The 18635-nt window shown below is 56.3% G+C and overlaps 3 protein-coding genes across 7 annotated transcripts; all 3 read right to left on the bottom strand.

Moving 5' to 3' along the window:
- Positions 1 to 1237: 1237 nt before the first annotated feature.
- TMEM95 (transmembrane protein 95) lies at positions 1238 to 3413 on the bottom strand. 3 transcript variants are annotated; one of them, XM_008530386.2, is made up of 7 exons: positions 3094 to 3406; positions 2801 to 2857; positions 2518 to 2598; positions 2397 to 2417; positions 2168 to 2248; positions 1967 to 2054; positions 1238 to 1804 (listed from the first exon to the last, which is right to left on the bottom strand). In XM_008530386.2, the coding sequence occupies exons 1-7, from the start codon at positions 3299 to 3301 to the stop codon at positions 1771 to 1773; spliced, it is 570 nt and encodes a 189-aa protein (XP_008528608.2). In that variant the 5' UTR covers positions 3302 to 3406; the 3' UTR covers positions 1238 to 1770. The 3 variants fall into 3 exon arrangements, with proteins under 3 accessions (XP_008528608.2, XP_070419144.1, XP_008528609.2); XM_070563043.1 differs by lacking the exon at positions 2397 to 2417 and having other exon boundaries at positions 2168 to 2272; positions 3094 to 3413; XM_008530387.2 differs by lacking the exon at positions 2168 to 2248.
- A 121-nt stretch (positions 3414 to 3534) lies between these two features.
- Positions 3535 to 6801, bottom strand: KCTD11 (potassium channel tetramerization domain containing 11). The gene has a single exon (XM_008530385.2). It carries the CDS (start codon positions 5922 to 5924, stop codon positions 4848 to 4850), a length of 1077 nt encoding a protein of 358 aa, XP_008528607.2. The 5' UTR covers positions 5925 to 6801; the 3' UTR covers positions 3535 to 4847.
- A 246-nt stretch (positions 6802 to 7047) lies between these two features.
- On the bottom strand, positions 7048 to 18161 carry ACAP1 (ArfGAP with coiled-coil, ankyrin repeat and PH domains 1). Of its 3 annotated transcripts, none has more exons than XM_070563024.1 (22): positions 17855 to 18161; positions 17255 to 17312; positions 14259 to 14378; positions 14001 to 14054; positions 13857 to 13915; positions 13430 to 13613; positions 13256 to 13300; positions 13043 to 13138; positions 12850 to 12924; positions 12652 to 12761; positions 11643 to 11694; positions 11446 to 11546; positions 10976 to 11099; positions 10666 to 10877; positions 9971 to 10040; positions 9746 to 9840; positions 9487 to 9656; positions 8736 to 8908; positions 8148 to 8257; positions 7954 to 8064; positions 7551 to 7600; positions 7048 to 7229 (listed from the first exon to the last, which is right to left on the bottom strand). In XM_070563024.1, exons 1-22 carry the CDS (start codon positions 17905 to 17907, stop codon positions 7129 to 7131), a joined length of 2223 nt encoding a protein of 740 aa, XP_070419125.1. In that variant the 5' UTR covers positions 17908 to 18161; the 3' UTR covers positions 7048 to 7128. The 3 variants fall into 3 exon arrangements, with proteins under 3 accessions (XP_070419125.1, XP_070419126.1, XP_070419127.1); XM_070563025.1 differs by having other exon boundaries at positions 17255 to 17423; positions 17855 to 18138; XM_070563026.1 differs by having other exon boundaries at positions 17236 to 17312; positions 17855 to 18120.
- Between the last annotated feature and the right edge of the window lie 474 nt (positions 18162 to 18635).

Raw genomic sequence — 18635 nt, 5'->3', positions numbered from 1 at the left:
GGACAGATAGGATAGAAGTCCTTCCAGAATGGGGAGAGCTGGTCAACCTACAGCCTGTTGGGTGTGAAAACAAGGACGACTCCAAAATGTTGAGTCTAGAAAGAGGGCACAGCACAGGAAGGTACAAGCAGCTATTGCAGACCAGAGGAGAGCTGGGGTGCCTGGGTGGGCAGGAGTGTGGCTTCTCATCCCAGCTTGGGCAGTAACACTGCCAGGCACCTGGTGGGCACTCACTAAGTATTTGTCAAATGAATGGGTGAATGAGTTGTATGATCTCGGGCAAGTTGTGTGATCTTGCTGTATGATCCCTGGGTCTCATTTTTTTGTGTGTAAAATGAAGGGACTGGACTAGAATGTGTAAAACAAAATAGAAGGAACTCTCCTGGAGTGGCTGGCATTCCTCTCCCCATCCCCAGAACCTTTATGAGTAACCCAAAACCATGGTTCTAACCCTGTCTGTAAGGTTAACTGAGGTCCCATATGAGACAATTGAATTCAGAATCTCTGTAGATGAGGCCAGGCATGGGTAGTTTCAAAGCTGCCCAGGTGACTCCGATGTGTGGCTGGTTGAGAAGCCTTGCCTGGGAGCCTCCAGGTGCCCAGTTTGAAAACCACTGGGCTAGGTGAGGGCTAGAATCCCTTCCAGGCCCAGGCCCTTGGACTGAGACTTGTGGTTGGTGACAGGCCTCTCTTTTCATGTCCCATCTCCCATCCCCCCAAACCAAAAACTCCTGAAAGCCAGAGGACCAAACACCGAGGCTTCTCAACCACACCTATTGACATTTTGGACAGGCTAGTTCTTTGCTGTAGAGGACTCTCCTGCGCATTTTAGGATGTTGAGCAGCATCCCTGGTTTCTACCCACTAGATGCCAGTAGCATATCCCCCTAGTCAAAGCAATCAAAAATGTTTCCAGGGGCCAGCCAGGTGGTGCAGCGGTTAAGATGCTGTGCTCCACTTCGGTCGCCCGGGGTTTGCTGGTTCGGATCCGGGGCACAGACTTAGCACTGCTTGGCAAGCCATACTGTGGCAGGCGTCCCACATATAAAGTAGAGGAAGATAAGCATGGCTGTTAGCTCAGGCTAATCTTCCTCAAAAAAATAAAAAAAGTCTCCAGATGTTGCCAAATGTCTCCTGGGGTGCAACCACCCCTGACCCCAGTTGAGAACCACCGTGCTACACTCAGTCTCCTGTCCTCCCTCTGCCCTTCCCAGCTGCAGACAGAGGCCAGGCATGGGTAGAGGCCATTTGACAGCAGGTTTAGTTGGGCCTGGCAGGAGGGAGGCCTCTGTGGGAAGCCAAGGTTTCACAATGGGGGGATAGCATGCCAGCAGACTGAGTGATGTGGTCTCACTCTAGAGGGAGGGAGTTTTCCAGAACACTCATTCCCGGATTCCCAACCAGTCACAGATGAGCCAAGAGTAGCTTCTGGGGCACACAGCCCCCCGTTTTCCGGGAACAGGTAGAAGGGGGTGTGGGAGTGGTGATGTGCATGAAGGGGATTCTTTCCTTCTGTAGATATTTTCCTGGCATCGGACTGCCCCGATCTGATTGGTTGAGGACTTGGAGGGGAGGAACTTTCCAGCTGTGGGTGCCTGGGTCCCTGGAGGCTATCTGACACTGGGATCATGGGGATAGCTGGGTTTCAGGGTCTGGAAGACTAAACCTCTGGGGCTGGAACTAAGGGGCTGACGGGTTCCCCTGCCCAAGGGAAGTGGAAGTTGTGGGTACATGTTCCTTAGAACTGGAGGCTGGGAGGCTGTCAGCGTCTTCACAAGTTACTTTTTGCTTTGAGGTGGCTGGACCTGAGGGAAGACAGGATGGGAGGTCTGGGAAGGGAGGGGAAGGAAAGGGGGAGGAAGGGAAGGGAGCTGGGAGGGAAGGAGGAAGGATGGGTGGTGGAAGGCACTGGGCTGGTCAGAGGCAGAGGAGATGAGGCTGTTTCCTGCCCTTATCCCCCAACTCACTCCACCATGAGGCTCAGAACACCCAGGAGCAGGACAGCTCCGAAGACACAGAGGAGCAGAATCCTGGCTTCCCAAAGATCATGTCTTCCTGCAGGGAACCCAGGAGGCAGTGGATGATCCTGGGGACCACACCCGTTGGCGCTGGGGGAGCCTAAGAGCTCAGAGGTCTGAGTAGGGTGAGGCGGGGTTGGGAGTAAGGACCTGGCAAACAGCGCTTTCGGGGCCAACAGTACACCTCCATGCTCTCGCAGGTGGAGCAGTTGTACAGGGTGGTGCTGCCCTCTGCAGGAGACAGCAGGAGCGGAGCTGGGGAGGGGAAGCACCAGCTCCACCCTTCCAGAGGACCCCACTTCCTCCCTGCTAACTGCCAAGCTCTTCTCAGGTACCCCGAGGCCCCTTGTCTTCACTACCCCTCTCCTTTTCTACTCACGGCAGGCAGGAGCACAGAGAGCTGAAATGAGACAAGGAGGGGTGGGGGTAGATGAGCCACTCAGCCACACAGCCCTCTGCCTGTGATCATAGGCACCCCTTATCCCTAACCACATCAGTACCTTCCCTGGTGTACTCCGGGAGCTTGGTCTTTTGAAGCCATTGCCAATATGAAGGGAGTGAGGAGAGAGAGCCTTTGATCTCTGGGGAGGCAGAGAGCTGCTATATTGCCCAGGGCCCCAACAGGGCCAAATCATCTGCACCCCTTCACCCAGCACCTCCCCGGTCACGCCCTTCTGTCTCTACCTGCCCTTCACCCCTTCCTGCCTCCCCGGCCCCTTCCTCCCATCTCCCTCCTTGGTGCCCATCCAAGCCCCTAGGTCGTGCCTTCCCCCTTGACCTCACCCATGACCTTCAGGACTCTGTGAGTCTTCTCTGTGACTTTGTTCATGGACACCTCATCTGTGGAGATGAGCAAGGACCAGCGATTCTCTCATCAGCCCAGAAGGAGATTCTGGGGTCTTTCCTGAATTTCCTGGGGGACCAAAGAAGCTCTCCCAGAGGGAAAGGCTAGTGTGTCCAGAGAGGGCTGTGGACTGAGGTGACAGCTCAGAGGCACAGCTGGGAAACCACATACTGCTCTTCTTGGGACACAGGGGTGACTGGGGCTGGACCAGTCCTTGGATGTCTGATCTTACCTAAGGCAAAGGCCGAGAAGTTCCAGGAAGCCTTACAGTCCCTCCACTGGGCCTCCATCTGGCTGCAGAGCCAAGCCAGGCGGCCTGACAAATCTCGGTCCGGGAGGCGGCAGAAGACACAGGCCTGGGCGGCTGCCAGGAAAACCCCACCTAGTGCCAGCATCCACATGAGGCCCACTGGGGGGTAGTGGAGGGGGGCGGGCCCCATCTAGGCTGGGAAGGCCTTGGAATGCTCTGTGATCCTGGTTCTAGCCCTTTGCCTGGAGCTTCTAGAGTGTTCCAGAACAGTGCCATTGCTCCATCCCCAGCTGGGGTAAACATAGGGCCCAGGGAAGTAGAGATTAGAAGAGGACATCTCTAGTAGGAGATGGGCAGAGAAAGCAGAGCTTCTGCTGCAAGGAGGATGGCACCCCCAACCTGGCCCTCAGCAGCCTTTACAAGTTTGTGGTTCCATAAGCACTTTTATTTTTCTTCTTGTAAATCACGACCAGTGATAAATCATGAGTGACTCCCCCAGTGAAGAAGTTACGTGTGAGTATCCCATCCCCTCAGGGACCCAGAAATCCCAGCTCTTCCCATAGCCTCCCCCAAACTCCCCAAACTATTCCGTTCATCTCCTCTCTGCCCTAAGCAGCCTTGGGCCTTCCTCAGCTATCTCCTAGCAACAGGCCCATGGTTGCCTTAGCAACCAAGAGTTCTATACAGGCCTCCCAATGCCCAGCTAAGGCCAGTGACTTCTTTTACCTTTCACCAGAAAGATCCTAATGACTCAAACCCCAACAGGCACCTCCTGCCTACGTGGTGATGTGAACGCACATTCATGCACAAACACACGCCCCTTGTGATTAAACTACTAATTCTCAATCTACTCACACCCATACCACAGACACACCCGGTGCCAAACAGTTGCTGAGCAACCCCAAACAGGCCTGGACACGCAGAGACCACAGAAGGACCAGCACATAGATGCTGTCTCCAGCAACACAGATGGGAGCCCAGATGTCAGGGACCCACACATCACTCAGATACACTGGCTCGCTCACACACACACACACACACACACACACACACGAAGGAAGTACGGTCAGGACCCAGGAAGGTGCCACCCTTTTTCCCATGGCCAGCCCCACCATCAATATGGGATCCTTTAAAACACCTGGCCCTCCAGAGGGATGCTCCAGCCCCATAGTTAACAGGGATTCTCCTAGCTCCCTTATGCCAACCTAGGGTGGGGTGTAGCCTTTCTGTCTCCCTCGGTAGGTGGCTTGGGACACAGCAAAGAATCTCTTCCCACATTCCAGAGTGTTCTGGCCTCTCATTGGTCAGTCCAGACCAGGCCACCCAGCTCCAGGAGAGGAAGCCACAGTCCAGGAGGCCACATTAGAGCAATCCAAAGTCCCTCTTTCTCCCAGACCTCAGTGTCCTTCCAGGGTTCTGCTACCTTCCCAGACCCCTGAATAATGAGCTCCAACCAAAAAAACACTGGCCGTCCCCAGCCTCGGACACAACAATCACAGAAGCCTTCCCGCCCTCCCAGGAAGAGCCACAGTCCAGGCTCTCTGGACCACTTATGAGCCTCTGGTGGACGTGGGCTTGGGAATTTCTGCCCACATCTGGGCTCCAGTCAGGTGCAGTGGGAGCCCTGACTCTCACAGCTGCCAAAGCAGAACTAGGAAGAGGCTTCAGGGGAGCCTTCATCCCTCGCTGCCCATCCCCTCCCCCCCAAGTCAAACTGAGGGCAGCGTTCTCAGTTCTCAGTGCCGGACAAAGCGCAGAGACCGGGAGTTGAGCAGGTCTTCAGGGTCAGGGAAGACGGAGTCTAGACGGAAGCCATGCTCCAGAGCCACTCGTAGCACCTCCTCCAGGAAGGCCGGCGTGCCCACCACCTCTCGTCGTTCTCCTGGCCCCCCAGTCCACAGTGGCTGCAGCCCCAGTCTCCTGTACTCCACTTCGGGGAGTTCCGCGGGGCGGGGGGCCCACTCCAGATGAAAGTGTGGGCCTCCCTCTGCCCTGTCCTCACTGGCCACACCAAATCGGGCTCGCATGGCACCCAAGCATTCAGGGTCAGTGCAGAAGATGTTGGCTCGGAAGGTGTCCACCTGGACAGAGCTCAGCTCATAGTGGTGTGGACCCCGGCGAGCAGAGAAGTGCACCTGGCGGGGGCTGGCATCTACATCTGCGTGGAGGAGGGCAGCTGTGGGTGCAGGGGTCCCCCGAGAGGCCTCCAGTTCCCGCAGGGCATCCAGGAGGGGCCGGATCTGGTAGAAGTCGGCCTCTGCCCTGAGAAGCGCTGTCTCCCCATACCCACGGGGCAGGTCCAGGCGGCCCAGCCGCAGGAAATTGAGGATGTGCCGGAAGGCCTTGCCATCTCGGTCGATGAAGTAGTGGCCGCCTCCCTGGGTATTGAGGTTGGGGGGTATGGGGGTGCCCGCCCTAAACATGGCCCCCAGCATGGAGTCTGGGAAACGAGTCAGGGTCTCCAAAGTGGTGGAATACAGCGTGCCCCCCACATTCAGGGTCACGGGGCCCCCAAAGGAGGGGGGCGAAGAAGGCACAGGAGGAGGGGAAATTTTGGGAGGTACTGGAGACACGGAAAGAGAAGAAAAGGCAGAACTTCCTGAGTACGTGCAGAATTGGGTCGTAAGGTTCAGATTCTCTGGGTTGGAGGCACAGGTTGTAGTACAAGGCAGCAAGATTTGGGGCTCACCCCAGCTACCTTGGTAGTGGGGGATGGTTTCCGGGCACAGAAACTCCCGGAAGGTTTTGAGAACCGATGAAAAGAGCAGAGGGAAGCCAGAAGGGAGGGAAGGGAAATTTCGGTCCAGACGCATCCGATTCTGGGTGGTCAGCGATTCCTTTCTGTGGTCTTCAGACAGTGGGCTTCCGGAATCCAAGCAGCAGGTGACGGTGGCGAGCACAAGATCGACTCTTGGAAGGGTCCAGCTTCCGAGTTCCCGGGCAGATCGCTGTGGCCGGGGGCAAGTCCACGCAGGGCTCCGGGGCGGGGGCCAGTCAGAGGCCTGGCCTGGCTCCGGCGCGGGTCCCAAGAGATGGAGGCGGGGCTGACTGGAGCTGACTGCGGAGGTGCCTCTGTATCGGCTGGGGAATGACGATGCACGCTCAGTCCGAGCTGGGAGTGTCTGAGGACTCTGCTGGAAGCAGCCAGGAGTCTCGGGACTCGGGCGTCGCCGCCTTCCCGGTGCCGTCGCAGCCGCTGAAGTCCTCTCCGCCCCCAGGAAGTGGCCTCAGGGCAGTGGCTGGGGTCCCTTTAAGAGAGAGCCCCACCCCCTTGGCGCCCCGCCCCCCGCCCCCGCGGGGCTCGCGCCGCTCGGGCGGAGGGGGGGAGCCGAGCGCGGCGAACCGGAGAGACGGGGCGGACGGGCTGGACTGGCGGACGCGGGTGGGGGTGGGGGCCGGAGGGTGACTCAGGCGCGTCGCTCCGGAAGCAGCCGCGGCAGCGCCGCCGGCCCCCAAGTGTGCCCCATCTCACGTCTGCAACTCGGCGAGGGCCCAGTCTCCACCCTCTCCCAGAGCGGAGTTTTCTCCGCTCAAAAACAGAGGCCCGGCCGTCCGGACTTGGGGACCAGTTCCCTCCCAGTCGCTCCCTTAGGAAATTCCCGAGGGGGTGGGTGCTGAGCCGCCGCATTCCGGGGATGCCTCGGGGCCGGGGTGGCCAAAGCCAGCCTCGCCATTCCGGCCCGACGCCAGCCCCCCGCAGGGAAGGCCGGCCCCCAGCCCACGCCAGCGGCCTCTCGGCGGCCGGCCGCGTCTGGCCACGTCGCCTGAGCCGGGAGCCCCGCCCCAGGGCCGTCCGGTGCTGGGGCTGAGGCCGAAGCTGCCACTTCACTCCCCGGGAGTCGCCAACTCTCAAGCGCTCTCGCACCCCGGGAGCCGCGGCGCCCACACCTTGCCGGCCCGAAGGTGGCGCCCAATAAATGAACTCTGAAGCGGGGAGCACAGCACGAAGGCTTTAATGGCGAAGGGGCCGACGGCGGGGAGGCAGGGGCGGGGGTGCGGGCCCGCGAATGCCTGGGATCACAGCGTGTGGAGGTCGTAACTACGCCGGCTCAGCTTCTCCGGGTCGTCCGACGCCATGAGGGAGAAGTCGCGGAAGATGTCGAGATACGTCTCGTCCCCTGAGGGGAGGGAGGAAGGGCTGGGAGGCCGGAAGGCCGGGCCCTGGTGCAGAAGAGCCTGGTGGGGACTGCGGGGCTGGCCTGCTAAGAGCGCGCGCTTCCAGCGTGGGTGGAGGGGACATCTGCGCTGTCAGGGCAGCGCCCTCGCCTATTCTTTGCTTCGTTCCGGGATCCTTGTCGGATGCGCCCAAAGACATATTTGTTGAATAAACAACGGGATTAATCGATAAAGCTGGGCACGAGGCGGGCAGGTCGTCAGGGGCCAGAAGCCCAGAATTACAATGTTGGGCCAGGGACGGGGTGGGGGGGGGGGTACTTTACCTGCCTGGCCCTGGGCCACTTCGGCCTCTCTCATCTTTGCCAATCGTAGCCTGAAGGGGAAGGAATTAAGGAATGAATGACATTTTCCCCGCTCCCCCCATCCTAAGTTCCCAAACTTTGAGTGGGTTGTTTTATTCATCTGTTTCCCCAGGGTCTAGAGCTCAAAAGATGCTCTACAACAATGATGCCTCTCACTGAGCTGCACGAACTCACCATCCGCGGACCCTCCCCGCCCCCCTTCTTACTCCACGCCCCGAACAACACTGGGAGCATTCTTTCCCTCTCCCGGTCCAGAAGGTGGCCGCGCCCCTTCCGACGCTCCGCCTGGCACGCTCGGGCCTCAGCTCAGCCCGGCCTAAGTGGACAGAGCAAGCGCTAACCCCGCCCCTTCAGGCATTCTCACAGGGTGACGATGTCAGCGTTGGCTGCTTCCATGGCGATGGTCAGAGGGTCCCTGCCTTCAGAGTCCCGAGCTCCCAGATCGGCCCCCCGTTTCAGGAACAAGCAGGCCAGCCTGGAGAGGATAGCCAGGTTCAGCCAGCCTCTCACCCTGTGCGGAGCCTCCCTCCCCAAGGCCACCATCCCTGCCGCCCCTACCCGGTGTGGCCAAGAATGGTTGCGTGGTGAAGCGGGCCCCGGCCGTGGTTGTCCGCTTGATTCACATTCGCCCCGTTCTGGAGGAGAAACTCACATGCCAGAAGAGAATTCTACATAGAGAGGTCGAGAATGGGGAGAGAGGGCGGCATCTTTAGTGGAAGATTTAAAGATGTTTTAGAGTGGGGTCAGTTCAGAGGGTGGGGCATGGACATCAGGAGTGTACGGGCACAGTTAAGTGTCAGGCTTTGCTCTAGCTCTTTACATGTATTCATACATTAAACTCCATAGCACAACCTGATGACATATGTTATTCCTGTTTTACCGATGAAGAAACTGAGGCAAAGAGAGGTTCATAACTTGTTCAAAATCTCCTTTAAGTGATGAGTGCCTGGATTCAAACCTGGGTTGTCTGCCTCCAAATTGCACACTCTTAGCAACCTATCTCTATCGGTTATCACTCCCTATGGGGTAGGGTTCTCAGGGAGTAGGTGGGGGTGGAAGGAGAGGTAAGAGGTGGGCCCAGAGTCAGAGCAGGGGTCAAAGAGAAGGAGCGTTAGGGTGGGTTGGGGAGGTCAACAAGACTCTCACAGCAGCTGTGGCCTGGATCAGCGGCGTGGCATTCTCCTGACCCCCATTGACCCAGTTGACATCAGCTCCATGGGCAAGGGCATCAGCCATGGTGGGAAGAGACGGAGGATGCCCAGCAGCTCGAAACAGCAGGGCCCCAGGGTGCAGGCTGCCCAGGTCATCCGAGGGGGGTTCTGTTAGAGGGAACCAGTTGTGAGTCTGGGAAGAAACCCTCAGCACTGATGCTGTAATGAGACAGGTCACTTCTCAATTGTGGGGAGGCCTTCAGGACTCTGGGGACTGTGGTGGGAGGTGGAGGGGTGTGTGTGTGTTTGTGTGTGGCCCCTGGGGTGTGGGGATAGACAACATCATTCACTTCTTCCTGTCCAACCATCCTGACCCGCTAGGACGTCACAGGTGAGCTGACTCACTGATGCTCAGTCCCGCCTCTCTTGGCTCTCTCTGCTCCAGCCAAACTCACACTCTCCTTCACAGGCCTTTGGGGACCCTAGCTCATTCTCACTCTTGACTTTTCTCAGGCTCTTGACACCCTTATGTAGCCCTCCCTGTCTACTCCCAGCCCCATGTTCCTTCTCATTCTTCACTGTAACCCCCGAAACTCTTGGCTTGTAAAACCAGTGCCAGTGTCGGCTGGCGCCTCCAGCATTCTCAAGGGGAAGGCCTGGGCCTTCTACTCTGTGCCTCTCCACCAGGCCTGGCACAGTGCTGAGCACACAGCAGGCACTCAGTGAATGCCCACCCAACCCCATACCTGGCTTGGATCTGAAGCTCCCTGGCTGGGGCCTGATGGAAGGCTTTGGGGGCACAGGAGGCTGCCCCCTGGGGGGGCCCCGGCCTCCTCTTCGCCCTCGAATCTCAGGAAGCTTGGTTAGGAATTTCTTCTCCACGTATTTGGCATGAATCCAGGCCTCCTTCTCCTGCCTAGGGGGGTCGGGGGAAGGAAGGGGACAGTCTTCCCTCCCATCCTAGGCCTTCCTCCCTCCCCAAAAGGAGGGCAGCCCCAACCTCACCGGGAGCAGCTGGGCCCTGGCTTCTTCACTGCCATGGCCTCCACACGGGCCTCATAGATCTGGTTGATGACTACATTTCCCAGCTCGCACATAAGCTTCCGGTGGCCCAGGCAGAGGCAGAGACAGACAGGTAGGGTGGGGCTGAGCGTCTGAGCCCTCAGGGCTCTGCAGCCCTGTCCTCACCCCGCCCCCACCCCCCACCCTCTTCAAGATATCCCAAGTCACCTTCACTAGTTCTGGCTCCCACGAGTCGAGGGTCAAAGACCGGACTTTAGAGAAATGAACTCCAAGGCTCCTAGAGGGCCGAAGTGGGAGTCAGGTCCTCTGTGGGGCAGCAGCTGGGGCAGCTGCCACTGCTCCTGAAAAGACTTGGAGGCAAGGCCATGCATGGGGGCCATGCAGAGGCACGGGGCAAGGAGGCCCACGTTGGGCAGGATCCTGCCTGTTCACCCTTCCCTCTTTTCCTTCTTCCCCTACATTTCATTGCAAAGGCCTCTCAGCCATTTCCCTTCTCTCATGGCACTCTGGCCTGGACAACTCTTTCCATGTCACTCCCCTTCCCCGCTTCCACCTGACTGCCTCAGGGTGAGGGCTGTGTAGACTTGCTAAGGCCTCATGACCTCTCTCTGCTCTTTGTTCTCTCCGCCACCCTCAGCAGCCCTGACCCCACATCTCCTCAAGTCAAGGCAATAAGCTTCTCTTGGTGTCCCCCAACCTTGGCCAAACCAGGACACAGAGTGGCTAGGCCCACTAGGGTCCACATTGTGCCCCACAGGCCCGGCCAGGGTCACAGCCAGGGTCTAAGAGAGGAAGCTACAGCAGGGTAGGAAGGGTGGAGCCGGTGTGATGGGCTCTATCTTGCCCCCCCGACACTGCAACCAGAAGGAGTGGGGCCCACGCTTGGGGCCTTAGGGAATGACCTGTGGATGCCAGAGCACTGAATGCACAGGGTGACACCAAGGTTGATGCTGGCCCATTCAGGAGCTGGCTCCCGGCAGTCGCAGCACTGGGCATTGCCGTCCACACTCTGCACCTGGGCTGCCACATGCCCAACTCCACCAGGCTCCCTTCCCCTGGTTGTCCCGCCACAGCCCATGGTGGCAGCAGAGCCAATGGCCAGGTGTCCCGAGCCCTTGGGAGACAAGGGAAGAAAGAGAGGCCATGGGGCCTAGTGGAAGGGATGCCTCATCTCCCTGGGCAGCCTGGCCCTGCACCCCCATGTTAAGGTACCTGGACTGAACCCCGGGGGCTGTCATCAAGGTGTGCCTGGCTGAAGGCTGTGGCGATGCTGCTCTGCACAGCATTAATCCACAGCTGCAGGAGGCGCTCTGAGTCAGCCTGTAGGAGGCAGGACCTGAGCAGGAAGGAGGACAGAGAGTGGGGAGGGGTCTGAGGCCTGGGAAGCCATGGGGCAGGATGGGCAGATTGACATTCAGCTAGTATTCAACTGCACCAGTCATATTGAAATACTTCTGTACCAATTGGTCATATCCTTCTAAATATCCCCAATCACCCTATATCCTCCCCTCAGAACCACACCCAGACTGCCTTACAATCCAGCCACCAATGGGTTAATGCCTGGGGCTGCCTGGGGGCCTCCAAGACCCTGCTCCAGGAGGCCTGTGTGATTGGCCTGCCTTTCTAGTTGGTAAAGAATGAGATATATTAGAGTATCACCCGTGGGGCTGGATGGCACTCACTTGCTGGGGGACACCACCTCAAAGCAAAACCGCCTCTCAGAGTCCGGGCAGAGCTTCACCGTGCAGAGACGGAGGTCATCTACCACCACAGTCACAGGGTCCTGGCAGGGAAGGTGATAAGGGGCCAGATGTCCAGCCAGCCACAGCACGGGCTGAGTCTCCCTGGGCCCAGGCATCCAGGACCCAGGCCTACCCACCTTGTATTTCTTCTGATAAACCAGTTGGTTGCTCTGGATAGTGAACCAGCGTCTGGAGGAGGTGGAGGTAGATTATGGACACGGGCAGCACTGGGATGAGGCTCGGGCCAGGGGCAGCAGAGAGGCTGTGCCCTTTCCCCCATAAGGATCTTGCTGAGAGGAGGCGTGGGCTGACTGTCTCATGCGATGCTCCAGAGGAGGGAGGGCAGTTGTGCAGACCGGGACATCTAAGGGGTGCTATTCACATCTTGGGCAACCCAGAGTTGATATATTTATGGAGACAACTTTCCAGCAGATGGCTGTAAAATGCTTTTTCTAATAAAATGTCTATTGCTACAATTTTTTGACAGATGGAAGTATTTTTGGGAAGGGGCTCCATTTTCTAACGTGCACAAAGATCTCGTATGGGCAGTGGCCTTGGCAGGGGAAGGAGTTGAGTCAGGGCAGATCACCACCCTGCTCTGGACCCTGCAATGGCTCCCCATTTCCCTCAGAGTAGAGCCTCGGTCCCTACGAAAGTGGACAAGGCCCTATCACGATTCACATCTCCATTAGCTCCCCCTTCATCTCCCGCCACTTCCTCCTCCCTCCCTTGGTCCACACCCATCGTCTCCTCTCTGTTCCTCCAACACATCAAGTTTTTCAGGGCCTTGGTGCTGGCTCCTGCTTCTGTCCAGAACATTTTCCCCCCAGATATCCTTCAAGTCTTCACTCAGAAGTTGCCTTCTCATCAGGCCCATGCTGACCACCCTATTTCAAATTACTACCCCTCCCCAGCCCTCTACATCCCTTGCTTTACTATTATTTTTCTTCTATGGCACTTTTACCTTCTAAGATAACATATAACTTACTTAATTATTATGTTCATTGTCTGTCTTTGCTGATGGCAGGTAAACTGTCTGAAGGCAGGGGGTTTTGTCTGTTTTTCCTGCTGTTCTTAACACACTATAACCACTCAAAAAAATTTTTAATTGGATGAGTTTGGCTGAATGGGGTGTCCTCTCCTCACCTGCTCCAGGTCTTAAATGCATTGCTGGCCCTTTTGAAGAGATGTCCTTCCATCACCAGGCCACCAGGCCCCTCCTTTAGGCTTGGTTCTGGCTCCTCCCCACCCAGCTCCTGGGGGCAGAAGAGGGTCAAAGGGTAAGGTGGGCAGAGACCAGGGCCCCACACCCATCTGCCTCCTGCCTGCCGTCCCAGCCCTTACCTTCTGTTTCAGCAGCACATGTCTCTGTTCCATGTCCCTCTTCTCTCGAGCTGAATTCAAGACCAGCTGGTGCAACTGGGCATAGGAGGGGCATCTCAGATGTCCCTGGCCTCCCCCAACTAAGCCAGGAGAGTCATCTCAGAACCTCCTACCCTCCCACCCTCCACCATCTGCCTGCTCCCTGGGGCTCTACCTGGCCACCTAGATCCTTGCGATACTGGGCCAGCCGGCTCAGCTCCTCATGGCCCTGCTGGAAATGGGTAGCTTGGGCCTCCACCAAACGCAGCACCTGGGGGACAAGGTAGGCATGGGGCAGAGCTGAGGAAGGACCCCTCTTTCCCTCTTCCTGCCTGCTCTCCATTAGCAGGCTCCTCCCCACCTTGCCCTCATCACCACTGCAACTCACAAACTCCATGATGTCAAACTTCCTCTTGTCCTCAATCACATTGATCTGAGAGACCAGAAAGACCTCAGGTCAGTCTTGAAAACATAGTGTCCCCTCCCACTGCACACTGGTGACTCTCCGGCCTTGAGGTGACTGAGGCCCTGGTACCCCAGGAGGGCAGGTTGGGGCAGGCACCTGCAGGGCATAATCCAGTGCCCGTCCCCGGTACCCAGCTCGAGCAGTCTTCAAAGCAGCTCCTGCCTCTTCTGCCTCCTGGGTCCGGCGCCTGGGGACCTCTGCGTTGTGGGTTAGAGCAGCCTCCAGGCTCTCAGCCCCCCGCCAGAAATCCCGGCGAGCCTCTCGGAAACCCCGGAGACCTCTGGGGGTGGGAGGATAACACAGAATCACAGGTGGACCCACCTGCCCCCTGCAGAGAAGTCCCTCTCAGCCTTTCGGTTGGCCTGTGTAGTCAGAACTCCAAGGGGATCCTGACTGATAGCAGTCAGGCCACCAGAACTGCACCACCACCCCCCCCCCGCCCCAGTCTCACAACTCCTTCATTGAGGGAGGCCCCTTGGGTAATGGGAAGAGGGCTGGAAGATTGTTTTCCCTCCCAACTCACTCCTTGACCAGGGTTTGAATTTGCTGCTGCAGTGTGTGCTGGGTGGCATCTAGAAGATCCTGAGGGGAAGCAGAAATTGGCAGGTGGGGGTCAGGACCACAGACAACCTTGCTTCCCCCACCAGCCCTACCTATGCCCACTCACCGCATGGCTGTCCAGCTTGTGTCTGAGGCTCTCAGTGAATTTGTCCAGACACTCCTAGGCAGGAAGAGCAGAGAGGGAGTACCAGGCATGGGGCAGTAGGGCCCTCCCATCTCTGGCCCAGTCAGCAATGGCTGTCTCAGATGGCAGCCCCAGCCCCGCTCTGGCCTGGGATCTGCAGACCCCAGGCCAACCCTCCCCTTCCACAGGATCTCTCCACATCCCAGGCCCCATCCCACCTCGTTCAGGCCCTCCACATACCGCCATCATGGGCTCTGGTGGACCCAGGCGGGCCAGATCACAAATGCCAACAATGAAGGCGTGGCCAGCAGCAAGGTAATGGCGCCCACTCTCCAGGAGGCCATTACCCAGTTTGAGGAGCTAGGAAGCAACAGGGCAATAGAGAGTTATGCCATGTGCCACCAGACCCAGTGGCACCCCCACTCCTGCCCTCTTCCTCTCCCCTTTCCCAGGGCCGTGCCCTCCTACCCAACCTCACCTACACTTCCCTGCAGCCCAGTCCAGCTCTCCCACTTTCTAATACACACCTGGTGCTTGCTCATCTCTGCTTCTTTGCTCCCACTGCTCTGTGCCTAGAACAAAATTGCTCCCAGCCTGTCACTAAAGCCAGTGTCAGCTTCACCTCCAAACATCTTTCTCTGTCCACTCCCACACATCTCTCCCTGCCCTGCCCCAATTACTTGGATCCCAGCTCTCCAGAAACTCCATCCTCATGCACTGTCTGGCTCACAGGATGAACGCTCTACCTGGTTGGTATTAAATTCTACAGTATTTACGGTCTCAAGTTTTCCCATTCTCAGCTAATTGAAAGTTCCCTCCTAAATATTAATTAGTTACCAAGGCCACAGGGAAGGGCAAAGACAGCATGCTAGGGTGCTCCTAGGGCCCATTCTGTCTAGCCCCGCCCCCCCCCCCCAACTGACAAACAAGGATGTTTAATAAACAAGGGGACAAATGACTGGCCCAAGGAGGGTGTCTCTGGGAGAGCCACGTGGCTGTGTCAGAAGCCAAAGTGAGGTCTCCTGACCCCTGGCTCTTGTTATCTGCAGGAACTGCATTGCTCCTGAGGTGACAACACTTGGTTCTGGCCTCAGTCACTGCATCTAGGATGGAGCAAATGTCTTTGGAGCCCTTCAGCTCAGTCCAGGGGACAAGAGACCACCAGGGAGGTTCTGTGAGGAAATCCTAGGCAGTAGGGCCTCAGAAAGCTCAGGCCACTCAGGTGTTCAGCGAACTTTTGTTGAAATGAAAAATGCTTACTAGGGCAAGTGAAGGCTTCAGGGAAATAGAGCTTGAGGGTGGCCGGCAGGGTCAGTAATCGTCAGAAAACTGACCACGACCAAGCCTTATGAGATGTCACTATGGGGTGTCTATGACCAGGGACAAGGACCCTGATGCTCATAACTCCACTGTGTGGGGCTGGGGGACCGAGTGTCCAGTTCTTCCCTCATCCACCACTCCCTCCCCATATATCTGAATAAGGAACTTTCATAAGAGTGAACTAGTGAGAAACTGGTACATCCATACAGGAGAATAGTACTCAGCAATGCAAAGGAATGAACTATTCACACACGGGCTACTGATACTATTGATACGCAACAACTTGAATAAACTTCAAGGGCATTATTCTGAGTGAAAAAAAAAGAGCCAATCTTGAAAGGTCACATATTGTATGAATTCACTTATGTAACATTCTAGAAATGACAAAAGTCTAGAGATGGAGAACAGAGGAGTGGTTGTCATGGATTTGAGAAGGGGGAGGGGAGGGCATCATTATAAAAAGTAGCACAAAAGAGTTCCTTTGTGGTGACAGGAGCTTTGTATCTTGAATGTGATGCTGGTTATAAGAATCTATACATGTAGCAAAGTGCCACTGAAGTATACACAAAGATTTCTTTTTAAAAAAGAGTATATGCAAAATAGGTAAAATCCAAGTAAGGTCTGTAGACAGTTCCTCGCATCCTGCCAATATCAATTTCCGGGTTTGGGTAATGTACTATAGCTATATCAGACGCTGCCATTGGGGGAAGCTGGGTGATGGTATGTGGGACCTCTCTGTACTATTTTTGCAACTTCTTGTGAGTCTATAATTAACTCAAAAAATTGAATTAAAAAAATATATGTATATATTAACTGGTCATCTGTTAACTTTCAGGCTCCAGCAAAGGCACTGGGGATGGAGCAAAAACAAAACATAGAAGTCCCTCATGGCACTTACATTCTAGTGGGGAAACACAGACAAGACTAAACTTGGCAAGTGTTATAGATACACGCTAAGGTGATGATTCCCACTCTGGCATAATCAGCATCCCTTGAATGTGAGCAAGACCTGTGACTTGCTTCTAACCAATAGAATATGGCAAAGAGAATGGGATGGCACTCCCATGATTCAGTTACACCATTGGCAAAGGTGATGGATGCTTCTCCTGTGATTACGTCTGATATAAATTGATGCCATCTTGCCAGCACCCACAAGAGAGAGCGTCCTGCTGGCCTTGAAGAAGCAATCTGCTGTGATGTAAGTTGCCTACAGACAGGGCCACATGGCAGGGGACTGTCTCGCAACAGCAGGGAACTGAACTCTGCCAAAAATCACAAGAACCTGGAAGAAAACTCTGAGCCTCAGAGGAGACTGCAGCCTGAGACCCTGAGCAGAGGACCAGCTAAGCTGTGGGTGGTTTCTGACCCACGGAAACTCTGATAACAAATGTGTATTGTTCTCAGTCACTAAATTTATAATAATTTGTTGCACAGCAATAGAAAACTAATACAGCAAATAAATATATAACATGTCAGATTGAGGTAAATGCTATAGAGAAAAATAAGGCCGAGTAAGGTAGATGGGAGTGTGTGTGTCCGTGTGCGTGTGCAGGCGTGTTTTATAGAGTGGCCAGGGAAGGCCTTACTGTCTTGTGTTTGTGTTTCACTGGTTTGTCTGCCACAGGCCATCTGTGGGCTCCCTGGGGGCAGAAATAGTCTTGCTCTCCCCAAACGCCCAGGGCCCAGCATAATGCAGAGCTCAAGAGTAAGTCCACAGGGGAGTCTGGTTTTTCAAGATCCCAAGCTCCTTGAAAGCAAAGAACCACTTTTCTCCTTCTCTAGAGCCCCCCAGATATTTACCCCACATGGATAGCATTCAGTAATCCCTGAACTCATTCTTAGTCTCCAACTTTCTCCCTGGCCCTGTCCCTCTCCTCTTAATCCGACCCTGGGTCACCTCTCCGTGTCAGGATCACCTTTTCCAGCCGGGTCTCCAGTTCTGACACTTCCGCTTCCACCAACTCTATAGACGCTCTGGGAAAGGAGGGATGGGGTCACAGGAACAGAGCTTGGGTCCATGTGGTCTGTCCGACTCAGCAGGGTCAGAGATCGAAGTTAGGGAGTCGAGGGTACAGACAGGAAAAACTGAGGGGTTAAGAAGACTCGCCCATCTGCCCTCTTTTGCTCAGCTCACTGTGCAGTGTGGGAGCTACCGGCCCAGGCCAGAGCAGGAAGGGTAGAAGGGAGGGTGGATGTGGTGAGGGCAGGAAATTGCTAACCGCCCAGAGCAGGTGCTGGGGGAGGGGCAGGGGTCTCAGTGAGAGGGAGGAGGGAATGCCACTCTGGGGGTGCGAGAGGCTGGAGAGGCCCCCTCCACAATGCGCAGGGAGTGAAGAGCATCAGAGCACCCAGTTTGATAGCAGAGGTCCTACTTTGGCCCCAACCTCTATCTTGTCCCTTTGAGACTTACTCCCTGAAAGGACATCTGGCCTGGAGAAGGCCGTGTGTGTGTCTGTGTATGTTGGGGGGTGTTAGACCCTCCTCCCGCTTCGCCCTCCAGACCTGCATGCACTTACCGGAAGCGAGGTGAGTCCTTAAGACACTCCTCGAAATCCAGCTTGACCGTCATCTCAGCTTGACCGCTCCGGGGGGGGGGGGCCAGTGGGCCCTGGGGCCAGGCAGGTGGAGACGCAGGTAGAGGCACTCTCTGCCTCAGGGCGGGTGTTGATGAGGAAGAACCAGAGGGTCCTCTCCTGGGTAGAGCCTGGGGGGGCGGAATTTTTTCCCCAAGGGGAAGGGGTGTCCTAGGAGGAGCTCTCACCCCACACTTCCAGGCAGCGCTGGGAGGGGCAGAGGCGGCGCTTGGGCGGAGGAGAGGGGCCTGAGATCAGAGAAGCCACAGCCCCGCCCTCAGGGACTATCTACTGTCACCTTCCTACTGGAGGCCCTGGTCTCTCTTTGCGTCTTTCTCCTTTAGTGGTTGAATTTGAGGGGCTGGCAGACATAGGTTCAAATCCTGATTCTGTTCACTTAGAGGCTGTGTGACCCTGGGCAAGCTCTCTGATTCCTCAGTTTTCTCATCTGGAAGATGGAGATGATAACCCCTACCTCAAGGGTTGTAAGAATTAAAGACGATTTATGGTTGACTGAATCACACCAATCATTGCCATCCTGCTGCAGTTGGGCATTCCCAGACTTCTAGTTTCTTGTTGAGTTCAGTTCTCCAGACTACTCCAAGCTTTTTTCTCTGCTCAGCTTGCCCTGCCAGTGGTTTCCTGGGTGTGGACTTCCCCCCCTCCTCCCCTCTCCTCAAGGATGGAGCAGGCCCAGCCTGGGTCCCCAATTCACAGCCCCAAG

Source organism: Equus przewalskii, chromosome 10 (assembly GCF_037783145.1).
Source record: "Equus przewalskii isolate Varuska chromosome 10, EquPr2, whole genome shotgun sequence".
Taxonomy (NCBI): Eukaryota; Metazoa; Chordata; class Mammalia; order Perissodactyla; family Equidae; genus Equus; species Equus przewalskii.
The sequence above is the reverse complement of the archived record's forward strand: the minus strand, read 5'-3'. Positions and strand labels throughout refer to the sequence as shown.

What these genes read in the sequence shown, in the direction of transcription:
- TMEM95 (XM_070563043.1), bottom strand. Translation starts at nt 3,301, where the DNA reads ATGGGGCCCGCCCCCCTCCACTACCCCCCAGTGGGCCTCATGTGGATG. An exon ending in CAGAGTCCTGAAGGTCATGG is followed by an intron (nt 2,599 to 2,800) that starts GTGAGGTCAAGG and finishes CTGCCTCCCCAG; the next exon opens with AGATCAAAGGCTCTCTCTCC. An exon ending in CCGAAAGCGCTGTTTGCCAG is followed by an intron (nt 2,055 to 2,167) that starts GTCCTTACTCCC and finishes GGTTCCCTGCAG; the next exon opens with GAAGACATGATCTTTGGGAA.
- KCTD11 (XM_008530385.2), bottom strand. Translation starts at nt 5,924, where the DNA reads ATGCGTCTGGACCGAAATTTCCCTTCCCTCCCTTCTGGCTTCCCTCTG.
- ACAP1 (XM_070563024.1), bottom strand. Translation starts at nt 17,907, where the DNA reads ATGACGGTCAAGCTGGATTTCGAGGAGTGTCTTAAGGACTCACCTCGC. An exon ending in TGGAGACCCGGCTGGAAAAG is followed by an intron (nt 14,379 to 17,254) that starts GTGATCCTGACA and finishes GTTGCTTCCTAG; the next exon opens with CTCCTCAAACTGGGTAATGG. An exon ending in CCAGGGCCCAGCTGCTCCCG is followed by an intron (nt 9,657 to 9,745) that starts GTGAGGTTGGGG and finishes CGACCCCCCTAG; the next exon opens with GCAGGAGAAGGAGGCCTGGA.